The 14,104-nt window shown below is 36.8% G+C and overlaps 2 protein-coding genes across 4 annotated transcripts in view; one reads left to right on the forward strand and one right to left on the reverse strand.

Moving 5' to 3' along the window:
• Positions 1-14,104, forward strand: part of LOC149588726 (nose resistant to fluoxetine protein 6-like) — a 29,416-nt gene that overhangs the window by 9,318 nt on the left and 5,994 nt on the right. The window contains exons 3-10 of the mRNA XM_089862264.1: positions 7,452-7,545; positions 7,604-7,692; positions 8,585-8,764; positions 9,566-9,659; positions 9,792-9,878; positions 11,033-11,198; positions 13,783-13,862; positions 13,937-14,059. Of these exons, the coding sequence (XP_089718390.1) occupies positions 7,463-7,545; positions 7,604-7,692; positions 8,585-8,764; positions 9,566-9,659; positions 9,792-9,878; positions 11,033-11,198; positions 13,783-13,862; positions 13,937-14,059 (902 nt within the window). The 5' untranslated portion in view covers positions 7,452-7,462. The remainder of the gene's footprint in view (positions 1-7,451; positions 7,546-7,603; positions 7,693-8,584; positions 8,765-9,565; positions 9,660-9,791; positions 9,879-11,032; positions 11,199-13,782; positions 13,863-13,936; positions 14,060-14,104) is intronic.
• Positions 1,366-5,859, reverse strand: LOC149588728 (uncharacterized). Of its 3 annotated transcripts, XM_089862262.1 has the most exons (5): positions 5,592-5,859; positions 4,631-4,739; positions 2,416-4,538; positions 1,606-1,801; positions 1,366-1,474 (listed from the first exon to the last, which is right to left on the reverse strand). In XM_089862262.1, the coding sequence occupies exons 3-5, from the start codon at positions 4,528-4,530 to the stop codon at positions 1,395-1,397; spliced, it is 2,391 nt and encodes a 796-aa protein (XP_089718388.1). In that variant the 5' UTR covers positions 4,531-4,538; positions 4,631-4,739; positions 5,592-5,859; the 3' UTR covers positions 1,366-1,394. The 3 variants fall into 3 exon arrangements, with proteins under 3 accessions (XP_089718388.1, XP_089718389.1, XP_089718387.1); XM_089862263.1 differs by lacking the exon at positions 1,366-1,474 and having other exon boundaries at positions 1,658-3,425; positions 3,513-4,538; positions 5,592-5,858; XM_089862261.1 differs by lacking the exon at positions 1,366-1,474 and having other exon boundaries at positions 1,658-4,538; positions 5,592-5,858.

Genomic DNA, 14,104 nt, shown 5'->3' on the forward strand with positions numbered 1-14,104 from the left:
TAATGACATTATAAGTTGCTCGTCGCGTAGACCAGTTATCAAGTAGTCTATCATTGCCGAGTCCGAAATTCCAGCCAAACGAGCCTTCGTCATCTTATCGTGGCAATATGCTTCTACCGATTCGTTGCGTTGTTTAACGCGCGCTTCCATTTCGCGATAAAGTCTCTGAGTTCCTTTTACTACGGGAAACCATTCCACCAACAACGCCTTCCACTCATCCCAAGAATGATTGACGCTTGATAGTCCTTCATACCAGATGCGAGCCGTTCCCTTGAGTTTGGATACTGCGTGGCTAACAATAACTCTGTCTGACCAATTATAGGCCGCCGCGGTCTCATCAACCTTCTTAATCCATAGATCAACTGTCTGGTGTGGAGACGTTGAAGGGTCGAAGTCTGGTATTAACTTTCCTGTATCGCCCCAGTGATGGTGTTCTGTAGGAGTAGCCGCCGGTGGTTGGTTATTCACCTGATTCGCTTGGTTGTTTTGAGCAGTGATAAGCTGTTGTTGAAACTGTACTTGAACTTGTGTCATTGCAGAAAGTGCTTGCTGTACCGCTGTAGCAACCGCATTCTTAATTGCATCCTCAAGTCCCGTAAGGGGGGCCGCCGCTGCCGCTCCCTGCGTGTTTTGATTCGTATCGGTCATTGTACGCCGCGAATCTTCGTTGGGACCTTTACGATTTACGCCGAAATTATCGTAAGGTGATTCTCTGTAAGTTTCCGTAACGTCGAAGCAGTCGCTCCCGTGGTCTCTGACTTGTTCGTTAAACGCTCGTTCCAAGTCCCTTATCCCGATATTATCGTACCTTCCTTCGTGGAGGGCGCCGTCGACAAAAGTTGGGTGTAAATATTCTTCGCGTGAATCGCTCTCGATGAATGTATGGCCACTAACTTCGTTATATTCTACGTCAACCGACACTCCTTCAATTTCTCGTGATCTTCCGTTGGAAAAAGTGGGCTTTAATCCTTTCCCGAGTAAACGTGTGGTAGTTGGATACTTCGCTGCCGCCTTTGACCTCGCGATCTTTGATCTTGAATTTGTCGAGTAGACCTTTCTCTCACCCTTTTCCTTTAGTCGCTTGCTGAACCTTGAGGCAGAATTCGTAGCCCCGTCACTGTCCGTGGTTAACTTTTCCTTCACGAACCGTTTTCAATTACCTCGACTTCGGAACACGTTCTCGTAACTTTCGACAATATCGCGCAAAAAATAAAACATTCCGAGTTTTTTTTTTTTTTTTTTTTTTTTTTTTTTTTGTCGTTTGAGTGTCTTAAGTTCGGTCCATTGGACAACACCCCACATCTGAATTATGTTAGCTCTATTTTAAAGCTAAGTCAGTAATGCGCCGAGTAACATAATTAAAAGTTAAATTAAAATAGTTTATTAACTTGTGTTTACATATCGAGATCACGAACAGGAATGATTTTAATATTACAATTGTCTCTAGGCGTTTTTAAAATCATGACGTCATACTCTAGATAACGAAAAGCGTTTTTATAAATTTATCAGTTGTTATCACTTATGTCTATTATTAGCCTATTATTACGCATGTCTATTGTTAGCCTATTCTAACGCTTTCAGTACCAATAATATTTAATTCTGTACCATCTGGCGGGCTTTCTTCCTCATCGCTATCAATATCAACGTATTTGTTCCATTTGGCAGATAATACTTGTATAGCGGTAAAATCTTTTTTGAAAGCTTTCTTGATATTCACAGAGAGGTTTTCTATTGTGAAGGGGCTTTGAAGATTTACTTCTTTTGTCCTTTGATGGTATGTGACACAGTAGCTACGTGACGCCTACTCGGGTGGTTTTATGATAATGTTTAGATTTCATACTTGTCAAATATAATAACTATTTATAGTTTAAAATTATTCTTTGAAAATATTCGTAATTATTCTTTAACAATATTGATAATTATTCTCTAACAATATTGGTAATTATTCTCTAAAATATTGGTAATTATTCTTTAACAATATTGGTAATTATTCTTTAACAATATTGGTAATTATTCTTTAACAATATTGGTAATTATTCTTTAACAATATTCGTATAAAATATGTTTTAATTTAACACATAAAAAGGTTTTAAATTTGTATTTTATATATTCCTGAGCTCCAAAATGCTATTTGCAGAGACTATATCTTAAACTTACATATAGTTTTGAATCTATGCTGTAAGCATTGTAAGCTGAGTAATCTATTTCCTGCCCAGGATGAATAACACCCCACTTTTTAGAATCACTGACATTAAAGGAGTGCAAATGAGATGAGAATTCTCTGGCCAAAAATATTTTGCCACAAATAAACCATTCATTGGATATTTTTAAAAGGTGCGAAACTTTAAGAAATACAGGAATATTTTCGCCATGCACTAAATCTATTGTTATAAACGTACCAGGCTTATAACATACCGATTTAATTTTTATTTCCTTGGCTTTCCAAACCGTTTCTGTCCCGTCGTTTAAAGTAATATAGTTTAAATCTTTAATTTTTCCTTTCAACTCATACGGGAGATTCTTAAACAAAATAACTTGGAGGTTTTTCTCTTGATTATCGTTATCTAAGCCTATCCCTAAACTAAAATCATAACATTGAGCGTACTGATGACGAACAGCTAGTGTTTTAGAAATGTTCGTAAAATTGCGTCCTCTCTCCGCCATCGTTTTTATGTTCTGGTGTTTTGCTTCAAATCTTATGCACGAAAGTCTGCGAATGGGTCCGAACAAGTAAATTAATCTAGGATAGTGAATCATATAATGAACTTTGGGAGTAAATTTTTCTGGGGCCAGTTGTTTAAGTTTTTGGTAAAAATTCTCTATTAAATCGGCAGCATAGGATAACCATGATTTATGTATAACTGGGGCAACAACGATGTCAACAATTTCTCTCAAGTTTAAATATAGCTTCCAGTGCGCATTGTTTTCTGGTACTAATGCCCCAAACATCAACGGAAACATGTAAAATAAGCAACATTTCTGAGATGCCGAACCGATTAAATGGCCATCTTTTAATATCATGTTTTTTGTAAAAGTACCAGATTTGCTGGTTGAATCTAAAGAACCGTAGTTAAAATTTTCCAAAATATGATTCGTTTTATCCAAGCTAAGAACGCCTGCCGTGATTAAGCCAGCCAATACAACTTTTATCACCAGAGGTATGACTCCTTCATAAAGGTCGTGCATGACATCGGGAGGGAAGCTTTCCGTAACGCGAAAACCAGGAATTTTGAGAAAGGGAGATTTTCCCTTGACACCATAAATCGTAGAATTGTCACTATTTGCTAAAACTGCCTCAATATGGTACAAATGACCTTCTTCATTTCTAATTGAATATTCAGATTCACAAAATTGTTCCGCTATATTGTTTTTAGTGGCCATGCAATGACGACATATTCTTCCACGTGAAAAACTTTGATTAAATCCTGCCAATAAATGCGATGACAAATTATCACCTGAAACAGACGCTAAAGCTCCTTTAACGATCGAATTTTGTTCTTTTACATATATACCCTCAGTTTGAAGAGTAATTAAATCACGTATTAAAGGTTCCAAAATGGCTTCATACCCGTAAAGCTCCACTAGCTTATACCTCACTATAATTGCCAGATAAATATTGCTAATTTTACTTCGATGTCTTGGGGAAAGGTTTCCAATAAAAAAATAGAAAACACTAATTTTATGTTTTCCCCGCTTAGATCCTAGGGGATTTGCCAATTCCACCTCGTCAGTGTACAAATGTATTCTCAAAGCTGTGTTGTCTATCGCAAAAAGATGATGATTTTTAAAAATATCTCCATCATGGTAATCAGAAAGCTTCTCTGTCCCAAAATAAGTTTCCCGGTATGATTTTATCTCATCCCACACGTCATTAAATGACAGCATTCTGCTAAGCAATGTCAAAATACTAACATACTGAAAGCTATCTTTATATACTTTTCCAAATCGTTCTCTTACACCTAGATTATACTCAGTGGGAGGGATTAATTTGAGTTCTTGCATGCAAAAGGTATTGAGCCTGTAATCACTTCTAATTACATCAGTTAATGTTTCAATAGGAATACTGTTTGGCTCATAATTTGAAAACAGGTCTTTAACGTTTTCTAAAATCATCCCAACACCATTGGCGATATCTACGGCTACTGAACGAGGAAGCATATGCTTTTCTCGAAGTTTTAAAACCATGAGGGCCAAGTTTTTCCTCGTGTTAAATAAATAGTTTTCCCTATTAAATTCTGGAGCTCCTAAGTTTAGCGTCTCATCACTTTCCGCTAAACATTCATTTAAATTATTGTTTTCAGCTAAATGCTCAACATTAGCGCTTTCCCTAATTGGATTTTCTCTGATCTCGTTTTTATGTTTACGGTGGGCATGGCTTTTAAATGTATTATAGTTGATAAATGTCCTTGCACAGCCTCCTAAACTGCAGGTAATTTTAAGATTACGTTCATGTAAGTGCAAATGTCTGTAATGAGCTAGAAGTTTGATGAAAGAAGCTCTCTTGGCGTGGCACACAGAGCATTGATACATTTTCAGTTCTGAACAATAACAGAACACTCTTTTAGAAATATTTGTATAGACTCAAAATAATAGTGTAGGCCTATTGAATAATAACCGAGTTTGTAATTACCATATCAAAATATAGTGGCTGAATATTATTTCTCTTTTAAACCACAAAACTGCAAAATATCGTCAAGTGAGAGATCTCGTTGATAATTTCAAAACCCCAATGCTCTCTTCTGCAAGGTAAATTATATTAGACGTTACTTAAGACAGCCTAACTGATCAGTATAAATTTTATATATTATTATGTAAACATTTATTTGTATTATCACACAAAACACATAAACTTCCCTAAGCTAACTGCCTTTACTATAGTGTTTCTGTCGGAGTAGACTAGGGGGAGGGGAAGGATATGCGCTTCGTACCCCTCTCGCCTCTATAGTAGAATAACCCGGGGGAGGGGGAATTTCCGTTTAAAAAGGTGGGGTAAAAATTTTCCACATTTTATTCTTTGAAACCAAAGAACATGAAAGCAAGGAATGTAAAGAACAAAAGTCCTCAACTTGGCCATTCCGGAAATTTTCTTATACAGCAGAACGCAGGGGAAAGAAAGTTTTTATTCCTTCCTTTATATTCTTTGTTGAAACGGTTTTGAAGCGTTTTAGCCCTTAACCCTTTTGAATATACCTAATAGGCCTTAAAAATGGTTAACAGGAAAAAATTACGCGTAGTTTTTTAAAGATATAGCTGTGGCCTAAGAGTTTCGAAATATATCTCGTAAACATATTTACACTAGACACTTTAACCCGTTTTTAAACGAGAAAATGCAATTATTTTTTCAGAAATGGTTTAGGGCCTAAACCATATCTGAACGCTTCAAAACCGTTTCAAAGTGTTTGGCTTATGAGACATACTTCGAACCTGTTTGGCCACAATTACATCTTTAAAAAAGTAGGCCTACTTAAACAGATATAAACTTTATTTGAGTTCAATATTGTAATCTTAGTGTTAATATTGAAATAATTTCAACAATAGTATCTCTAATTATCCAACCCAGATGTTAAAATAAAAACAACAATATTGCTTACCTTTCTAAACTAGGCGATCAGGTTTGAAACACTTCCGCAACTTCGATAAAATAACGCCGTACTAGGCTTAGCTCTGGCACGAGGAGCGTCACGCGAGGCTCGTTTCCTATTCTACCGCGATGAAAAACACGTGAACCGGTCAAACTCTTGCGCCCCTCGTCAAAGCGATAAATAAAAAGTCCGAAAAGAGAACGTAAAGGGCGACTTTAACCCTCTTATCAACGTGGGAGACTCGTTTTACTGCTACCGGACCGGTCCGGGCCACTTCGGCAACGAGGGAGATCCCCTTTAGCTCAAGCCCCCCCGGCGGGGCGGGAGAGCGTGAACTTTATACAGGGTTACTAAAGTTAAAAAAATATAACAAGGGGGCGGGAATTTTTTTTCTGTTCAAGCCATGGTCCTTAAAATTTTCCGTGGGTTTAAAAAAATATTATAGAGTAATATTGGTGGAGAGGGGTATAAGACTTAATTCCCGGCTTTTGGGGAGCAATTTTTTTATAAGAGATACTGTTGGGGGGGGATAAGACTGATGTAGGCGATAGATAGGAGTAACGTTCCAATGTATAGGAATGAAATAAAGCAATAATGATTTAAGTGAATTTATGATAATGTAAATTATTATTTTGAAAGAGTAAGAGCCTTCGGAATGACGGGCTTATCCTAACTTCCTTGTACTCTATCATATTATGGATTATTATTCACTATATAGCTTTGACCTGCCACAGGGCCAAAATGATTACGAGTAATCCGTAATCGGTGTACAAGATTTATCTGAGTGATTAACTAATCGCAAATATACCATTTTAAAAAGGAGTAACCCTCTAATAACCCTCATTTCAAACATTCCCGACATTTCTGTATACCTTGCATTGTTAGAATGATTACTTACCTCTCTTATAAGGTACTACTCAGAAAAGTATTTAATAATACCAATGTTTCTGAAGAACCTTTTTCGTGATTTTTTAGATTTTTCTACCAGCAAAACTTCCCGAAAAGGTATTACTTTATACCAAAGTTTCGGAAAAACCTCTTTGAGATGTTTTCAGTACCAAGGTCATAAGGGAACATCAGTTATACCTTAATGGGTACTAAGAAATACCAAAGGGTATTGCGGAATACCTTTGCAGTACCTTTATTTTTAACAGTGTAGCTTTTTTTAATTAGTTCATTTTTTCTCACTATTTCACCATGGACAAAGCAATACTGAATGGCCGATGGCAACCCATAGAGCCCCATGCTAAGCGACTAAACAAACAATGTTAACTTTACTTCCCCCTTTTCAGCCCCAAAATGTTGGGGGGCTATGAAAAATACGGAGTCAAATCCCGAGAAAAACTAGCGCCATCTAGACAAATTAAGCCGTTAGATGCTTCCCTCTTCAGAACGTTGATTCCCCCATATACCTCCCACTATCCGGGTTGCTACTATCTGCCGCTAGAAGGCGAATTAACAAGTATTTTTCAACTTTCTCCCTCTGCCATCGGTCCTTCAGTATTGCTTTGTCCATGATTTCACAATGGTGGAAGCAGCGTGCAGCTCAGTGACTAAGTCGTGTATCAGAACAGAGGCGCAAATGTTTTTCGTAATATTCTGCGAAGATGCCCGAACACGAGAGTCCGAGCCTAATGTGGACAAAGCTTTAAGACAGAATATGCGGTATTTTGATCCAAAAACGTTAGATGCAGCTTCAAACCAAAGAACTTTGGCAGACTGGTAACGATGAAGCCAAATATAACATACATACCGGATGTTCTGTAGTATACCTCTATACCAAGAAGATTATAATGCGCCTAGCCCTTTTGAAAAGGATCTATTGATAAAAAACCAACCCTTTTAATTTTTGGTTTTACCATTTTCCAGTTTTAAAGAACATGCCCATTAATCCGCTCGTCGTTAGGTGCGAATCTAACAAGTCTGAAATGAAAACTTTAGATATAGTTCAACTATTGGCCCTGTGAGTACAAAAACTTCTAGCAATGAAGTATCAGCACTAAAATATTTGCAAACTTTAGATCAATGTTTGGTTTGTTTGCGCTTCTTGTACTCGTCTCTACGGTATATGTTTCGATCCGAAAACCGGTAAAAGGTGCATCGAATGAAGGTACAAAACTCTCGTTTTAAATAACAAAATTTTTTGGGTAACTTGCCTTGAATCGAAATGGGAACAAAGACAACCCCAAAAACAATATCTGCATTTATACCATGAGTTTATAAGATACGCTCCATAAGTATGACACTACCTATACTTCGTAATGCTAGAGACTTACTGAGAGCTAGTTCGAGGGAGAACGACAAGCGAGAAATGACAACACTCGGTTATGCAGTTCATCTTCCTATTTAGTCTGTACTAAGCCTTTGACAGCGCCTCACCAGGCATCTCTTTTCGAGCAGGGGCGTTCCGAAGGGACAAGGTTTTGGGGGGGAGCCCACCAAATTTTGCCAACTTGAAACCAAAAATTTGCCAAGCGACACGTAGTAATGTAGTATCATGTTACTCTGTTTCGTAAAATAGTTTTGGAATGAAAATCTATGACTAAATTTATCAAATTTCCCCGACTTAATTCATCAAATTTCCCCGACTAAATTTATCAAATTTCCCCGACTAAATTCATCAAATTTCCCCGACTAAATTCATCAAATTTCCCCCACTAAATTCATCAAATTTCCCCGACTAAATTCATCAAATTTCCCCGACTAAATTCATCAAATTTCCCCTACTAAATTCATCAAATTTCCCCTACTAAATTCATCAAATTTTCCCGACTAAATTCATCAAACTTCCCCGACTCCTCCCCCCTGTCCCCCCCCAAGGGATCGCCCCTGTTTTCGAGAATCCATGACGTTTCGCCTATATCGCTTCATGACAAGCTCTCGGTAATCAGTGGCAGACTTATGGAACATATCTTATGAAATTATATTTATACCCGTCAGCCAAACTGTATATGTTTGGTTAGAAGTACAGAAATACTCGTTTTATGAAATACCTTTCACAGGTTCAATATTTCGCCAGGAAGTGTTTAAATCGTTCTGCTTATTTACTAATAGTCGAAACGTTTTCGACTTGAGCAGTTCTTCCAACGAAAATCTAAGTTTTCTCCATGGAATCAAAGTCATTTCAATAATTTGGGTCATTGTGTGTCACTTTGTAGGTCATTTCAATATAGATGTACTTCGTAAGTTCCATTTTCTTATGATACCCATTTCCGCACAATTTTCGGTAATCATAGCCCAATTCCACACAATTTTTATGGCCTATTTTCGCAGTTTTAGAATCGTAATCATGGTTCACCATTTTTAACCATAACTCATTTCAGCAAAGATTTAGGGTTTCGTTTGGGTAGAGTTTGGTTAGGTAAGGCTTTTGCTACAATATAGGCTTGCTATTAAACTTGGTATGTGAGCACTTCAATATCACTATCGATATAGAAAAGTGTATTGATAGACATAAGCAAAAAAAAAAAAAACAAGTTGGGAAACCAAAATAATCCTCTGCGAGTCGAGACGCAATTAAGAGTTTTTCTTATATAATTAAATAAATATAATTGATATTTATTGTTTTAATCGTCATTAATTTACTTTAATTTTAGTTAAATCGTTTTAAGAAACTTTATTCCTAAAATCATTTTCAACATAGCTATTGTTGACGTTTGAATTCAAGCGTATGCCTTTTTAACAATTTTTGGAAATTTAGGGTATATAAGGCGATTGATTCACGATTAATGATAAGAAAAAACCGCAATTACGTGAACCATTGGGAAATTAGACTTTTCTCGTAACCTTAGCCGAACGACGCGGTGACAGACACGTCCAGTGTAATACCTCTCCGTGACTTCATCGTCACTCTGAGAGGTAAAAATTGTGCGGGAAGGAGCTATAGGTTTGAAAAGTATAACTGTGCGGAAACGGGTGACCACCCCCTTTTCATAGGCCCAATATATTTTAGTGAAGATTTTTTATTTTAAATTTCTATTTAGGCGACTTTAACATAAGCGAAGGTGTAACAAGATCCCTTATTTTCCAAGCATTTTCTAATGGTTATTTATCAGTGGATTCATTTTTCTTCGCTAGGTTGAGAAGGATTCATTCAATATCATTTGGAAATTATTTTCGGTTTCATATTCTGAAATTACCATAATCTGAAATTGATTATAATTTCAAAAGCTTTAGCCTATTTATATTTATGGAAATTTCTCCTTTCAGTGGACTCCTTATAACTGTTTTGTCCGTTGAAAGATACAAACTAAAGAAGGTCAACCCAATTTTGCTAATCCTTATGCGATTAGCAAGGTAATTATCATCATGACGAATACTTACTACTGTAAGCAATTACAGAGTTATTCAGTTAAGTATTCCGTAAATTAAAGGGTGTTTTCGGGTGTACCTGGTATGAGCAGTACCCAAGAAGAGCAGTTCCCGAAATAGCAAGCGTCATTCCATAAAAACAGTGGCGTTGTTCAATACTGCTGTTTTAGAAATAGTGTTTGCTATTTTGGGAAATAGCAGTTTTTAGCTTGAGTTTTCATCAATTCTTAACCCTACCGGTTTATCTTACCTATTAAATGGAGGGTGAAGTGAAAAATCAAGCGATTTTTTATCGATTCGTCTTCTAATTTTAAGAGCATTATAAATAGTGAAGCATCCTGAAAATATCTCTGAATGAGTTTAAAATTCAAATTAGGATCAGATTTTATCGAAAATTTGAAATAAGGACCTCCAACCAATCGCGTAACGCCTTGTCTTCTTGTTAACAAAATTCTCGTGGCACGCTCCATGCCGAATGAAATTTAGCGCGAGATTTGATAACTGTTGCTCGCGATGTGACAATTATGGCGCGAGATGTAGAGCGTGCAATGGAAATTTTGTTAACAGGAAGGCAGGGCGTTACGCGATTGATCGGAGGTAGAGCTCGGCATTTTCGATCAATTATCCACAAATTGGTAAATAACCGATTATTCATAAACAAATTTGTGGATTATAATACGATTAAACATGTAAGTTCTGTGGATATGTTTCGAGTATGGATAAAGATAAAATAACGTGGATAATTGATAGATAATGCCGAGCTCTAATCGGAGGTCCTTATTTCAAATTATCCATAAAATTGAACCTAATTTGAATTTTAAAATCATTCCAAGATATTTTCTGGATGTTTCACTATGCAGAATGGTCTTATAATTAGTAGAAGAATCGAGAAAAAATCAATTTATTTTCCACTTCACCCTCCCTTTAAGTATAACCTAACCAATTCCTTTTTGATACAAGTAGCCAAGTTTAATCGCAGACTTAATTTAGTTCAAAAAGCCAAACCTACACCATCATAAATGAAATTACAAGATCAATAACGTTCTTAGATTGAGGGCTAATATGTTATTAGGAATACTTTAAGCCTAGGTAAGCACAAGCTGCTTAAGTTTGATAAGTAATTTTTTATCATTTTGCAGACTTTTGCCTTCAGCTATGATTGTAATGGGCATATATCTTCTATTTCCTCTTCTGAGTAGAGGTCCATATTGGAACGAGTTTTTTCCCATCTACACCCATTTCATAAGAGCCAACTGGTGGAGACTTTTAACATTTACCAACAACTTAGTACCAGCGGAAAAAATGGTACCCTTTAAATTCATTACTTTTCATTCGACCGGTATCATAAGAGAGACTTAAATGACAAATAGTGTCTATTGATTTCTTACCGACGCTCGAGAAATATGCCAATATATTTTCACGCGGCTCTAAAAATTACAAAAGATATGCGGAAAGTACTATTTACTCAGTGTGCTATGTAAGAACCAAAGGAGTTATGAGCTGATAACCAGTTATTTAGTGTAATCAAATGTGGATGAGAGGGAAAGTATGACAATGGCATGCATAGAGCCTGTGTTAAAAAACGCGGACATCAAAGTTTCGCCAATAACCATTTAGTTTACTAGTGACTGATGGACTTGCAAACTCGCGACTGAAAGTAGTTCAGACATTTATGCTCCTTGGTTTAACCTTAGCCCACTGGATCACGTGCATCACGACGCAAGCTGCTCGCGCTATAGCTAAATTACCGAGATTTGTTTTAAACGTATCTAGTTTTATGTGCTCTTCTATCGCTTCGAAAACCTTACTTAAATCCATATTATACCTTCAAATACCTTTTAAAACATTACCAGCTACTCTTTCCTGACTACAAACACAAATCGAGGAAGTGCTAGCATACAAAATAGCAGACGACGGTAACCGCGTAACCGAGAATTAACACAAGACCTATTTTAAGGTAGTGAACAGGCCCAGTATAGCTACGCCAATAAAACGGTCAACTACGGCGAAACTCTGATGACTCGCGACTTTTGGCCATTTTCATACTTTTCCCCTCATCCACTTTTGGTGTAATGCACAGGAATAGGCATTGCACAGCGATTTCATGGACAATTCAATCGTAAAGTGGAATTGGTAAAAATGATACTTCAAAAATCGTTCTACGAGGATGATTTTGAAGTTAGAATGCACGTGAAGAAATTTGTTTTCACGCTGTAGGATAGGCAACTCCCTGGGACCCTGTCTCGAACTACAGCTTATTCTGTACATACTCTGTTATTGCATCGGTTGTAAGCACGCGCAATCCTAGGTCTCTATGTAACCTAGCTTTGTGCGTGCTGACAAGAGACAATAAATTTCAGGATTTTCAGGATTTAAAAATTTAGCGAGTAGTTTAAGGTCGAGTGCACGGACCTCTAGGCCTTATTGTTTCAAATACGTGTGAAATTGCCTACAGCCTATAGTTTTAAATCGTTGTTAGGTGCTGTTAAACCTTCGAACATGGGAAACCACACTTAGTATTTCAAAGTGTACTTTGCCCTTGTTCAACATGAAATCGCGCCAAAGAACTTGTATCATTTCTGGGAATTCATGATATCATATCCCCCCCCTTTCGCTTAATTTCTACCGCGTTTTAGTCTTGCCAAATGCGGAAATAAGAAATTCAAATGACCTATTATTCATCCATGTATTCATTTCAGGGACCCTATTCTGTAATTTTCTCGATCGCGACCGTAAACCTTACGGTTCCGGTAAAGTTTCCAGTTTTCCGTTTTTCGCATAACGGTCAACTGAAAACTCCAGAAAAATGCTATTCTATAACTTTTCCGTTAAGTAAATACTTTTTTCAAGTTAATTTTTCAATTCCCGGTGAAATTTCACCATAGCGTTTTCGTTAGGCATAAGTAGAATTATTGACAGATAGTTCACTTGGTTTTTCTTTAATTGTTTATAGATTGTCAACTTAGTTTACTTTCATTTATCGTGAAAAACGCGTTGATACGCAAAACATTACCTTTTTTCTTCTTCAGCAAAGTGAAGAATTCCCAATTTCATAAATCGTTAGGTCATTTTAAATATCACTCTCAAAACTTAATTGAAATTATGACCAAAAATAAATGCATTTGTAACAATTAAGTATATATCAGTTTAGAAGCGTTTTTGAAATAGGCTTAACAACTCGTTTTTAATCCGTAAAGTCCCAAACGGATGCCTTCGAGCTCACGAAAAGTTAACGTTTACCGTTACCGTTAAGTTTTCGCCTAAAAAGTTACAGAATACTTTTTCTCAAAACGGTTTTAGCCGACCGTAATCTTTACGGTTCACGAAAACTTTACGGCCAAAAACGCTTACAGAAGTGGGTCCCTGTAGTAGTGGTCGGCGTTTGGACAAGATAATCCACAGAATTTTGGTTAATCAGTTATTCATGAATAATAATCAGATAATTATTCGTGATTACATTGCTTTAATCATAGACTTCCCGTGGATAATTTCAAATTATGAATAAAGATAAAACAAACAGATATTATCCTATCCAAATGCCGACCACTACCCTTTAATGCCATAGGAAAAGGAAACAGTACTGGGGCCGGGCCGCTAAATTAGGCTAGTTCCGTGCCGCTAAGAAGCACCGTAAGCGGCAGGGTGAGTTGACTAGCTTCCCGCCTGTATCGAAGGCGAGCTCCATTTGGCGTTGCTTCTTGGCGCGAGGGAACTCTCCTAATATGGTGGCCCTTCCCCTGTGAGTTGGTTTCTTAGCAAAGCATTTAATGGAATGGTCTTTACACTGTAACGATACGTGCGATTTAAGGCCTTGTTGATGAGGTTGATACGTTCGTTCCATGATTATCAGTATAATAATTTAGTAAAACAAACAATTTTTTTACCCAAGCCAATACTCCACTACTGGTACATAGCATGCGATATGCAATTTTTTGTAGTTGGTGTACTATTCATTTTGTTATATCTTAAGTATGTATTATGAAAATCTTCCTATCTCTAATTGGTTCAGTATAGGAAATTGAACCTCTTGTAATTACTTTTAGAAAGCGAGTTGCTGCAGTTGCCTTTGGTGTTTTTCTCATCTTTGCTAGTATTTTAACCACCGCTGGATTGATCTACAAATACGATGTTGAACCATTCACAACAACTTCGATCTTTGATAACAAGTATAGTACTGTTACTTTGCGAAATAACTTTTATCAGAAGAAAAT

Source organism: Phalangium opilio, unplaced genomic scaffold (assembly GCF_054372755.1).
Source record: "Phalangium opilio isolate 3A_F unplaced genomic scaffold, DU_Popi_V2 ptg000537l_1, whole genome shotgun sequence".
Taxonomy (NCBI): domain Eukaryota; kingdom Metazoa; phylum Arthropoda; class Arachnida; order Opiliones; family Phalangiidae; genus Phalangium; species Phalangium opilio.

Bases quoted from the DNA above. Each gene is read 5' to 3' on its own strand.
- LOC149588728 (XM_089862261.1), bottom strand. From the start codon at position 4,530: ATGTATCAATGCTCTGTGTGCCACGCCAAGAGAGCTTCTTTCATCAAA.